The 12,134-nt window shown below is 47.7% G+C and overlaps 1 protein-coding gene across 1 annotated transcript; it reads left to right on the plus strand.

Moving 5' to 3' along the window:
• Window positions 1-1,722: 1,722 nt before the first annotated feature.
• si:ch73-139j3.4 (CD82 antigen) lies at window positions 1,723-5,626 on the plus strand. The gene is made up of 8 exons (XM_041045352.1): window positions 1,723-1,845; window positions 2,482-2,560; window positions 2,969-3,081; window positions 3,239-3,313; window positions 3,808-3,903; window positions 4,054-4,251; window positions 4,394-4,477; window positions 4,769-5,626. Exons 1-8 carry the CDS (start codon window positions 1,780-1,782, stop codon window positions 5,066-5,068), a joined length of 1,011 nt encoding a protein of 336 aa, XP_040901286.1. The 5' UTR covers window positions 1,723-1,779; the 3' UTR covers window positions 5,069-5,626.
• Window positions 5,627-12,134: the final 6,508 nt, after the last annotated feature.

The raw sequence follows: 12,134 nt of genomic DNA on the forward strand, positions 1-12,134 counted from the left end.
GAGAGAGAGAGAGTGTGTGTGTGTGTGAGAGAGAGAGAGAGAGAGTGTGTGTGTGAGAGAGAGAGAGAGAGAGAGTGTGTGTGTGTGAGAGAGAGAGAGAGTGCTGGTCTCAGAGGTTCTCAGAGGTTCTCAGAGGTTCTAGCTGCTCTGAAAGATGTTTCCAAAGTGGCTGATGGGGTTCTGCAGCACCTTGAAAAATTTCCAGGGGCAGTTAATGGTGTTCTCTAAGTTTCCCTGAGGATGTTTTTGGTCTGGAAGAAGTTACAGCTGTTGCTGAGGGAACTTTTGAAGATGTTCCAGGAGGGTTTGAAGGACTCGTTCACCTGGAGAGTGACTCGTGTCCATGGTGGGGTCCTAAAGATGACGTGTCGCTGCAGCTGGGTTGCAGTGACATCATGGTGATGTCACAGAAGTCATGGTGATGTGCAGCTTCAGCCTGACATAAACACGTCGAGATGGAGTGTCACCATAGTAACCAGGCAAAAGCCTGAAGCCCATTGGCTGTCTGCCCGGCCGTAAAAACATGTTGCCGCTGACGAACGTGGGAACGACTCTGAATCTGTCTTTCTCCTCAGCTCAGGGTCAAAGGTCACGCTGACTGTTTGTCTCTCTCATTAACTGCAGCTGAGATTCTCACACTGAGGTCTGAGGACCCTCCAGGGGACCTCAAAGACCTTCCAGAGCTCTGTGAGGGGATTCAAGGAAAACAAGGATGATGGAAAAATGCCTTTCACCATATTTTCTTTAACACAGCAGCAGTGATGTGATGTGTTTGTTACCACACGGTGCACAGATGCTGAACAACAACAAATTATACCACGACATTTACCCCCAGAGCCATAAAAACACGAGTACAAATGAAACCTGGCTGGTCCTGGACACAAGCCGAGGAGGCAGGAAACATCGGCTCATCCTGCCGGTCTGCACCACTTAGTCCACGGAGGCTCTTCCCTCAGGGGGCCTGGGTACAAGGGGGCCCGGGTGTGAGGGGGCCTGGGTGTGAAGGGGCCCGGGTGTGAGGGGGCCCGGGTGCGAGGGGGCCCGGGTGTGAGGGGGCCTGGGTGTGAAGGGGCCCGGGTGTGAGGGGGCCCGGGTGCGAGGGGGCCCGGGTGTGAGGGGGCCTGGGTGTGAGGGGGCCCGGGTGCGAGGGGGCCTGGGTGTGAAGGGGCCCGGGTGCGAGGGGGCCCGGGTGCGAGGGGGCCCGGGTGTGAGGGGGCCCGGGTGCGAGGGGGCCTGGGTGTGAAGGGGGCCCGGGTGCGAGGGGGCCTGGGTGTGAGGGGGCAGCTTGCTCAGTATGTAACAGCATCAGTCACATGGTTTATTTAGCAGCTTCTGATGAAACAAATCCCAGTTTCAGTTCTGGTTCTGGTTTCCTGCATCCTCCTCCAAAGGCCAAAGTTCTTCCTGGTTCACTGACCTCTCTCACTTTAAGATGAGAATCAATTTCTGTCATTTCATTTCATGTTGTTAGAGTAATAACTAAAATCACAGGGTTTGTCTTCGACCTGCTGGAGCAGGCAGAGTGACCAGGGTCAGACTGGATCTGACTGGATCTGACAGCTGAGCTGTGGAGAAAGCTGTGGTCCTTTGAACTGGTTTTCAGTCTGTTTCCTTGTTCCTGGTCTGTTTCAGCAGTGGTGTGTGTGTGTGTGTGTGTGTTTAATGTTTAGACAATGAGGAAGTGGACTTTGATCTCAGGTGTGTTTGTAGCAGAAGCTGAAAGGTTCTGCTGGAGTCCTGGGACGTGTGGACAGACCTGGACCTGAGCTGAGTGAAGAGATGAAGCTGGAGCTGAAGACTGAGCTGCTGAAGTTCTGCTCTGCAGGTCTGAACTCCATCTTCCTGGTGAGGAGACTTTTTTTAACTCCTTCATCTCAGTACCGAGAAGTCGGAGCTCAGATTCACTGATCTTTGATTTTTGTGAAATATTGATGAACTGATCAGTGACTGAGGTCAGAGGCTGAAACATGACGAGGAGACGTCAGCAGAAACTGATTTAAAGGTCAGAATAGTTTGGTTTTTTCACTGTTTAACTGGAAAAGTAGATGGAGCAGATGTATGAAGTAGCACAACATGGAAATACATAAGTACCTCAAACTGTACAGTAACTGAGTATATTACAAACGACATTGTGCAGTATATGATTTACTGTGTCCAGCACAGGACGTCCTCACGTACAGTTAAAGGACAGATTCTGATTATGAGCTCTTTAAAACTCAGTAGGGTTCACATTTAAGGTTCAAAATATTTAAACTTTATTAATCTCATGAAGCCTGACACATGAAAAAATGAGTAGTTAGCAGAAAATTCTTTTTTTTAGTTGAGGTATAAAAAATAATTTTTTTTTCTTGAATTTGCAGCTTTGATTCTTCTCAGCTCGTAGAATCACTGCTCAGGCACAAACTCTAAACCAGAACCTGCTACTGTACAGCGATGCAGTGAACACAGAGACAGTGTCTGACCTTTGACCTCTGTCTGCAGGTCCTGGGTCTGAGCGTAGCCGGCTGTGCTGTCTGGATCCTGTTTGACAAAGGAAGCTTCCTGAGCGTCCTCTCCTCCGGTAACTTCACCCTGTGAGGGAAACAGATTAGCATGAAATGCACCTTGAAAACAACAAAGTGAAGTCTGTAACTTCGGTCAGGTACCAAAGCTTCTCCTGAATCTGCAGCTTTAACATGAATCGGCCTTTTTAATGTGTTCAGTTCCCTCACAGGAGAATCTGCTGACCTCACTGCTAACAACACACAACATGTCAACCAGACTCCTTTCATGGAGCTAGGCTAACACTTTCCTTCTGCTTCCAATCTTTGTGCTAAGCTATGCTAACAGCCAGGCTAACACATCTTTGACCTATGTCAGTAGCAGGCCTGATACAGCGTACTGTCTAACATTTCAGTTTTGTATGTTAGCATCTGTACATCAGTGTATGTGTCTGTGTGTGTTTGTATTTTTGTGCGTTTGTGTGTAGTGGAGCTTCACACAGTGGCGCTGGGGCTGTTGGTGATTGGTGGAGTGGTGACAGCGGTCGGTGTTATTGGATGTGTAGGAGCTAATGGAGAGCACAGATTCCTGCTGCTGATAGTGAGTCACAACCTGATGGAACACCTGTAACAGCTAAATTACACAGGAGCACCTCACAGCTAACCAGTCGCACTTTATAATCCAGGTCCCAGTAAAACACTGACTGGTTCCCACTGCATTAACAAGACTGTGACTGAACTCTGCCGTTCCTCCTCAGTACCTGGGCTTCCTCATCATCCTGGTGCTGGCCCAGCTGTTCGTCACACTGCTGCTGCTCATCAACAGAAACAAGGTGGGGTGTCTTTTATTTTGGTGGGAAGAACTTGGGAATAAATAATACACAGGACAACACACACCTGCAGCATCTGACCTCTTACTGTGGTACCGATGGCCGTAGTACCAGTGACTGTGGTACCAGGGGCCGTGGTACCAGTGGCCGTGGTACCAGTGGCTGTGGTACCGGTGGCCGTGGTACCGATGGCCGTAGTACCAGTGACTGTGGTACCAGGGGCCGTGGTACCAGTGGCCGTGGTACCAGGGGCCGTGGTACCAGTGGCTGTGGTACCAGTGGCTGTGGTACCGGTGGCCGTGGTACCAGTGGCCGTGGTACCGGTGGCTGTGGTTCCAGGGGCTATGGTACCGGTGACTGTGGTACCGGTGGCTGTGGTACTGGTCGCTGTGGTACCAGGGGCCGTGGTACCGGTCGCCGTGGTACCGGTGGCCGTGGTACCGGTCGCAGTGGTACCGGTTCTAATCAGCAACATCAGAGATGTTTGTTGTGATCAGATTGAACAGAGCCTGGATGCAGGAGTGGATCAGATCATCCTTCAGTATGGAGGCAGCAGTAACGTGGACACACTGATGGACAACGTGCAGCACTATGTGAGTCTCTCTGCTCTTTAAAGGTTGCTGGTTCCATTCCCGTTCCACCAGGGAAGCTGTGAGCCTCTGCGCTTGATTATTTAACTAACTGAATGACTGATTCATTTACTGAAGGACTGTGATGCCGACTGATTGAATGACTGTTGACAGGGGAAGTGCTGTGGCAGGACGGGGGCTGCTGATTGGCTGAAGAACTCCTACGTCCACAGTCTGAACCTGACCGGTCCAGACGTACTTCCCTGTTCTTGCTTCAGTTCGTACCGTCGCAGCTTTAACTCGTCCTGGTGCTCGGAGCTGCTGAACTTCACCGAGCCGCTGTTCGGACGAGGAAACAGCTCGTACCATCAGGTACTGGAGCGCACACACACATACCTGTTGACATCATGCATTCCCTAGCCCATGTGCATTGTAACATATATGTTACATGTGTATAATGTCACCCTGTGTTGTCAGCTCTGTGTTTATCAGGGTGTGGTGTCTGTTGTTGCAGGGCTGTAAACAGACGCTCGGAGTCTGGCTGCAGGAGAACACTCTGACCATCGTCAGCATGGACGTCAGCCTCATGTTAATCCAGGTATGAAAACCAGAATCTGTCTCAGCATAGAAAAGACATGGACATGGCAGTAAATGACTCCGTAGCCTTTCCTTCATCCTCAGTCCTCTATCCAGCACCGTTTTGAACTGTAATTAGAGCGGCGGCCTTTAGGGGGCACTAACGGGACTTTAGTGTCGTTTCTGTCTTCATGCAGTGACGGCTGTGAAACCTGAGCGTGTTTCATCCTTTCATTTCTCCACATCCACCCATTCACTTCGGTTTAAACTCCAGTTGCTGCTGTGTTTTATTCCACTGTCTGTCTCTGTCCAGGTGGTTCAGTTTGCGGTCATGGTCTCTCTGTATCGCGCGCTTGGAAGGAAAGCCTCTTTGAAAGGATCTGATCTGCAGGCGGACTCTGACCACACCTCGTTGGACCACGTCCCCACAGACGACCTGGACAATGAGGGGCGGAGCTACGCCTACGTAGACTCTGATGGTTATAAAGACTCTGCTGACACCTCAAATTACCGTGAAAACGCAGATCCTACCTCCCACCATGACAGCCAGAACCACAACCAGGTGAAGCTGGAGCTGGAGCCAGCTCGGGGCTGCAGGAAGGCCTCCAGCTAAACTGTTCACTCAAAAATCTGACAGCTTATAGGCTGATTATGTTCCACCACATTTCAGAGGGAAATACACTGAACTTTTTCCACACTACATCAATCTGACCAGTGAAGTTACTTCACACTAATAAACAAAATGTAAACAACTCATAAATTATTTACATTTGGAAAGGACACAAGCTCAATACCAAACAGAGTCAGTTCAAATCACCAGGGTCGAGTCAAGATGACTCGAGTTGTGAAGGAAGGAGAGAAAACGAATAAACACACCAACATACTGACCAATCAGGGAGGAGTTTACATCTGGAAACGTTGCTGTTCATCTTCTTATTAGAGAGTGAGAACTTTTTTTATGGCTTCATAAAGTGTTTCAACTGGAATTAATACAATTATACACCCAGTAATAAATATGCACGTGTTTCTTATAATAAGCTGTCACGTCTAACTGGGTCAAGTGGCACCACTGTTTCCTTTAAAGTAGGTCTAACATCCTCTGCTTCTGCTGGTCAGTCGTTTCACCACCACAGCCAGCTGAGTGGAGGATTCTCAGCAGATGGTCAGTGACTCAGTTGTGGTCACATGCTGCAGGAACCGTCAGCTGTGCCTGACAGACAAAGCTCAGGGCACAGTCATGCTTCAGTGAGACTGTGGGTTTGATGAAGAATCTCAGACTTTTTTACTTTTTTTTTATTCAAATCTGAATTTGAAAATTTTCTGAGAAAAAACTATTTGAGATTTATATATATACACATACACACACGTGTACATATATATATAAATACATAAATGTGCCTGAGCATGTATGTTTATATTTGTATTGATACAACAGTACAAAACTACCCACAGTGCCCCCTAGTGTTGATACAGAACATTACAACAAACAAATCATAAACAAGCTTCACAAATCACATTAGGAAAAACTAAAAGTGACTCAAAACATAAATAAATACAAAAGGAGCGAGAGAGAAAATCAGTGCAACATACACTTTCTTAAATATGTGAAACATGATACGAATATATAAAACTGTGACTCATTCATTTTATTAAGAAAAGGTTTTTCAATAGTAAATCTACTTTTGTGTATATGAGATTTAAAAAAGATGTTTTTTTTAAATATAGATTTTGATCTTTGAAGAAAGTAAATCTAAGAAGTTTGAGGAAGGTTTCTAATGCAGTAATGTTTGGGAAAGGAGGCGGGCCCTCTCCTCCTTTCTGCTGATTCAATTGTATTATTTTACAGCTTATATGTTATATAAAAGTTGGTATCACACTGAAGTGATTTGAAAAAATATATAATGAATCAGAATTAATATTATGGTCTGAAATTTTTCATCAGTCTGGTGAAAAGAATTTGAAAAAAAATCTTAAAATCTTAAATTAAATCTTATTAAATAACAGTTTATGTAGGAACCAGAGTTCTTTCCAATTTGAATTCCCCCAGAATTCAGTCTGCAGCATGTTGCATCACACCACCTGTGTGTGTGTGTGTGTGTGCGTGTGTGTGCGTGTGTGTGCGTGTGTGTGTGTGCGTGCGTGTGTGTGTGTGTGTTATCTGCGGAGTGCTGCCACCTGCTGGCTCCAGCAGTGAACGCACTGGATGGATTTACGCATGGAGTTGAAGTCTGATGGAGGGGATGAGGTGGAGGAGGTGGGACACTCTGCAGAGTCCTGGTACGATCCTTTCTGAAATAACACACATGCACACACACACACACACACACACACAGACACACAGACACACACACACAGACACACAACCAACAGAAAGTATCTTTAGTTCTAAGATTCTCTGATGTCCATGATTTCCTCTGGGACGACTTTGAATTGATGCATCAACAATGTGAACCACGGGAAACAAACGTGAACATGTGCAGTTTAACCAACAGTCAGTTCACCACAGACGTGGTGGTGTTGTCAATCAATACCTCCATTAATTACTGAGTCCCCAAAGTTTCAGAATGATGAGCGAGAATTTGACTGATCTGAAACAACACACTTTCTTTCTTTCAGCAGTAATCACTGCATCTCACTGACTTCCAGCTGAGACTGACTCACTGAATCGTCCAATCAGAGCTCAGATACTGACCAGGTGTTGCAGCAGGTCCTGGTTCAGTGTGATAACTCGACACAGCGCGCTGACGTCAGGACAGAAAAACCTGAGCTGCTCCGCACACACCTGATACTGTGACAGTCTGAGGACCAGCGTGGAGCTCTGCACCAAAACACATACAAAAAACAAACGATTTTAACCTGCTGAGCCACTGCAAGTACCTTTTATTTAAAAATGGAAAAACCTGAGAAGGATGTTGGAATATTTCTTTGATGTAAAAGCTGTGGTTATTATAAGGCTTGAATCCACATCCTACACATGGATGACGACTTGTTCTTCAAAATTTTTTTTTTTTTGTATCTGCAGAAACAAACACTTGGACAGTTCTAAAATCTGTAGCGCCACCATCAGGACAGAATTTACTATTCTAGTTTCACTATCTGTGTGGTGTAATGAACAATGCGGCCTTCAGGGGGCCCTCGCAGCCCTTTAGAAAGATCACATGGGCTGGTGCACATAGATGTAGCTGTGAGCATGTAGGTGCAGTATGAGGCGCACCTCTTCCAGGTGAGCGGCCGTCTCTGTGCAGGGCAGGACAGGCAGGTCCTTCAGGGAGCTCTGCACCAGAAACAAAGACACAAACATGGGTTCATTAAAACATGAAACCAGCTGAGTTCCAGCTCTGCAGCTGCTCAGAATCAAACTGTCCAGGAAACACTGATGATCACAGGAACATGGTTTTAAAAATACGTCTTTCTGAAGGGAGTCTGGTCTGAAGCCTGTTCTGTCTCACCGCCTCCTGGAGGACGCTGCTGTAGTTCTGCAGTGCTGCCTGCAGGTCCTCAATGACACTCTGCATTTCAGGGTCGGTGCTTGTTGAGTCATTTGATAACGCTCTACCTGCAGCAAGCTCCGCCCACAGCCCCAGGAGCAGGAGGAACAGGTACCCAGAATGCACTGCAGAAAGAAGAGGAGTGGGTTTAACTTTAATGAACTGAACGGTGCATGTTGTGTGTTCCACTCTGACTGTCCACCTCCGACCCAGAAGACTCTCCCACTCTGTAGTTCAGCCGAATCAACACGCGCTGATCAGAAACACAAACTCAACTGAAACACGTCGGTTTTCTGGAACTGAAGTAGGTCTGTTGTTTGTTTGTGTGTTTTGTTCAGCTAATGTCCTGAGACTGTCCTGAGTCTGACTGTCCTGAGTCTGACTGTCCTGAGTCTGACTGTCCTGAGTCTCACTGTCCTGAGTCTGACTGTCCTGAGTCTCACTCTCCTGAGTCTGACTGTCCTGAGTGGGGTCCATGTGGCACAGACACAGCCCCAGTTCTGACCTCACTGATCCACCCGCTGTCCTGGGTGATTTTCTACTTGTGTTACATTGACCTCACAGATGTGCAGAAAATAAAGCTTTATTTGTTTACTTATCTACTTTTGTCATTTCAATTGAAATCTAGCCAAATGAAAGCTCCGGCTTCTCCTCACTGTCAGAAGAAATGTGCACTTTGATTGAAGTCTGCAAAATCAAGAGGACGTGACCTGAGTGGGATCTAAACTATCCTGCAGCCAACGGATGGAAAAACTCACTTTTCGTCTCCTGATGGATGAAGTGGCTCTGATGGATCCTGGTTTGATGATCCCGGTCTGGACTTCAGTCTGTCCTCTGGTGTCCTCTGTTGTCCTCTGCTGTGTGGAGGCTGTGATGTGTAGCCTTGATGCTGCAGATGCTGATATTTATCCTCCGTCCATCCTGAATCAAAGTGTGTTCTGAGAAAACTGCGTCTGATGTTTCTCAGAAGTTTTGACATCAGTTTTTCTGCAGATTCAGTTTCCAGAGACTCTCAGCACTGACTCAGAGTCAGTCTGAAGGTGTGTCGCTGCCTCACGTTTCATCACATGACAGGAACTCACACCTTCATCATCTTCCTTCTCATTATTCAGATTTCTCTTTAACCCCATGTTTCATGCTCAGCCTGAGTCACTGATCCATTAAACCAGGACAAACCTCATTTTCAGGGGAGTCCCAAACCCCACGAGGACAAACAGGAAACAACACACAACACGATGATGCAAGAATCAGATCAGCTTCAGCCTGAGGACGGGCTCGAACACACGGCTCAGACTTTACACAGACCGTCAGTGGACTGATCCCAAACGTGACACAGGCGTCAGGGCTCGACTCCACAGCAGCACTTTACTCCAGCCATCAGTGAGTGAACAGCTCACATCTCGTGGCTTCAACACGTCGAGGGTCTGATGTTTTTCTTCTTCTGTCTCTGTGACGTGTGGAGGATGAGGAGCAGAGGCCGAGGTCTCAGGTTCAGATCAGATGTTTTCTTCTTCTTCTGGTTTGGAGATTTAGTTTGTGTTTGGTTTTACTCTTTGTTTCCTGTTCTTTCCCGCCTCGAGTGGAGCGCCGCAGGTGTGTGCGCTGACCTGTGCGTGGGCAGGCGGTGCTGGCGGGCGTGAGGCTCTACGGCTTCATGCTCGTCTGACTTTGTATTTACCTGGACACACCTGTGCAGGAAGCTCCAACGGATCAGAAAGTAAAAGGAAAAAAAGGCATTTTAACATCAATCACCTCTGATCACCCCGTGACCACATGAACCTCACTCCTTCACCAGACTTCTGTCTAACTCAGTGATTCAGAGCCTGACGGGGGGAAACGTGTGGGGTCAGACCCAGTTACAGTCACCTCCGCTTCACTGAAACACGACGTGAGGTTATTTAAAGAAACCTTTTCAGTCTGATGCTACAGAAATAATCTGGGTCAAACGTCGAGCCCCAGTTCCTCTTTTCCTTTCTTCTCACTCCTTCCTGTCGCCTCCATTCCGTCCTTGTCTCCTCGTTCTCTTCTTCTCCCTCCTCCTGTTTGAACATCTGAATGTTTTATTCAAACAGACTTCATGTTGGTGTGTCTGAGGGAAATATTCCTCATGTCACCTGTTTCCTTTTCAACCCTTTTCCCAGAAATTCTTTGATCTTAGATCTTAGATCTTTGGAAACGCTGAAGGCCCCACGGTCCCGCGGGGACGATGCGTTTAGGGTCGGCGTCGTTCCCCGTGTTTATAAAAAGTGTTTGTGGCTCAGGAGAGGAAACGTTTCATCACACAGGAAGAAGCTGTGTCATCACTCTCTACATTTCACTGGAAGTTTGAGTGACTGAGTTGCATCACACACACTCAGGCGGGTGTGTGTGTGTGTGTGTGATGAAGCCAGTAACAACATGATTTGCTGCTCACATTCATACAGACACATGTACACAAAGACACAAAGACATGAAGACACGATCCCAGTCTGACCTGATCTGACCCAGAGGACACAGAGGACAGAGGTCTTGTGTTGTTGTGTTTCAGTGTGTGTTGCTATGTGTCTGTGTTGTGTTGCGTCACTCACTCTGTGACAGGGACCGAAGCTCTGACTCCGACTCTCTGAGACATGATGGGAGGCAGCTCCGTCCCCACACAGGACACCTCCTGTTTGTTTGTTTGTTTGTTTACACCAAGTCAATAATGAATCAATAAAAGCTTTCACAGGTCGCAGTGACCCAAGCTGTGAGGACAGTGTGCTGGAGACGTGTCCTGCTGGGAGACAGGTGCTGTCAGAGTTCAGGTCCCAGGGTCACCTGTTTCTCAGGTCACAGCAGAAAGGTCAGTAAATGCAGCTTTAAGTCTGATTGGACACTTAACACCTGGACACTCAGGTGTCTGTGAAATCAGCCACTTAGCTCGCTGTCTTCTGAGTGACAGCTGTGTCAGTCAAATATTTCAACATCTTTTCTGTCTCACTGAACCAGCAGGAAGATTCCGGTCAGGTGCAAGGCCCCCGCCCCTCACCTGTGATCCCGCCTCCAGCCTATGATGAACCAGCTGCTTCCTGTCATCACTCCCACGGCCTCATGATTCACCTGCGGCGTGCGGCTCGGTCTATTTCCAGGGCCGAAGGTGACGATGAGCTTACTGTAAATGAGAAGCGTGTTGTGCAACAGAACGTGTCAGATCCATAAATCAGCTGCGATCAGATCAGTGTGGATCCGTGTTTCCAGCTCTGACACTGAGAGCTGTTCTCAGATCTGCTGATAAACATCATAATCTGTTATAAACCAGGTATTACTTGTTTATATTATTTATTCTAACTTATACACAGGTGACAGTCACATGGTGCCCACTGGACCAGTCCACACTCTGCAGCCTCACTGGGCTTAAACTGGTCACACAGGTGTGGACGGAGCTAAACTCAGTTCTTATTTTAATATCAATAGTATTTTGAAGTCAAAGGACACAGACTATGTCCAGAAGACAAGTCAACTGCAAGTCCCAGAGAGCACTGCTGTGAGGACTGGTTAGCGTAGCGTAGTGCTAATGCCTCGTTCCTGCCACGTGGGAGTGGAGTTAAGTGACGGGAAAGGCTCCCGTCAGGGGCGTGGCAAGCTTTCAGAAGTGTAGGGGAACCTGTGAGCCTCTCACCTGGGAACCTCTCACCTGGGAACCTCTCACCTGGGAGCCTCTCACCTGGGAGCCTCTCACCTGTGAGCCTCCCTGCGCTCTCTTTGAGGCCGACGCCGCCAGCAGCTGCACCTGCACCAGCAGGGGGCAGCGGTAATGAATACTGAAGAGTAATATGAAATGAAATGGAAATAGGCTACATGTTGTTTAATGTCAGCATTTTTCAAAGTTCACTTACAGGATTTCTTCTGAAAAAGACGTCCATTGTCTCCTGATACTTCGAGACAGAAAGACAGAGCTTGATAGAGACGTGTCTGACAGGACTGGGACACTGATACATTCTGCTTACGTCCACAAAAACAATATTTAAACTTCAGCTAAGCCACTTCAGGCGGCTACCTGCCGGGGCTAACCATGAAGCTTGCTAGTTCCCGCCTCCTCAGCTCGAGCTGAACGATATCACAGCAAGAGGGGCGGGACTTAAGGCAGAAAAACCAATCATCAGCTGATGATTCAGGGCGACATCAGGGCGACTGTAAAAGTGTGGGCACATCCCCCACAGGTACGAGGCACGA

Source organism: Toxotes jaculatrix, chromosome 8 (genome assembly GCF_017976425.1).
Source record: "Toxotes jaculatrix isolate fToxJac2 chromosome 8, fToxJac2.pri, whole genome shotgun sequence".
Taxonomy (NCBI): domain Eukaryota; kingdom Metazoa; phylum Chordata; class Actinopteri; family Toxotidae; genus Toxotes; species Toxotes jaculatrix.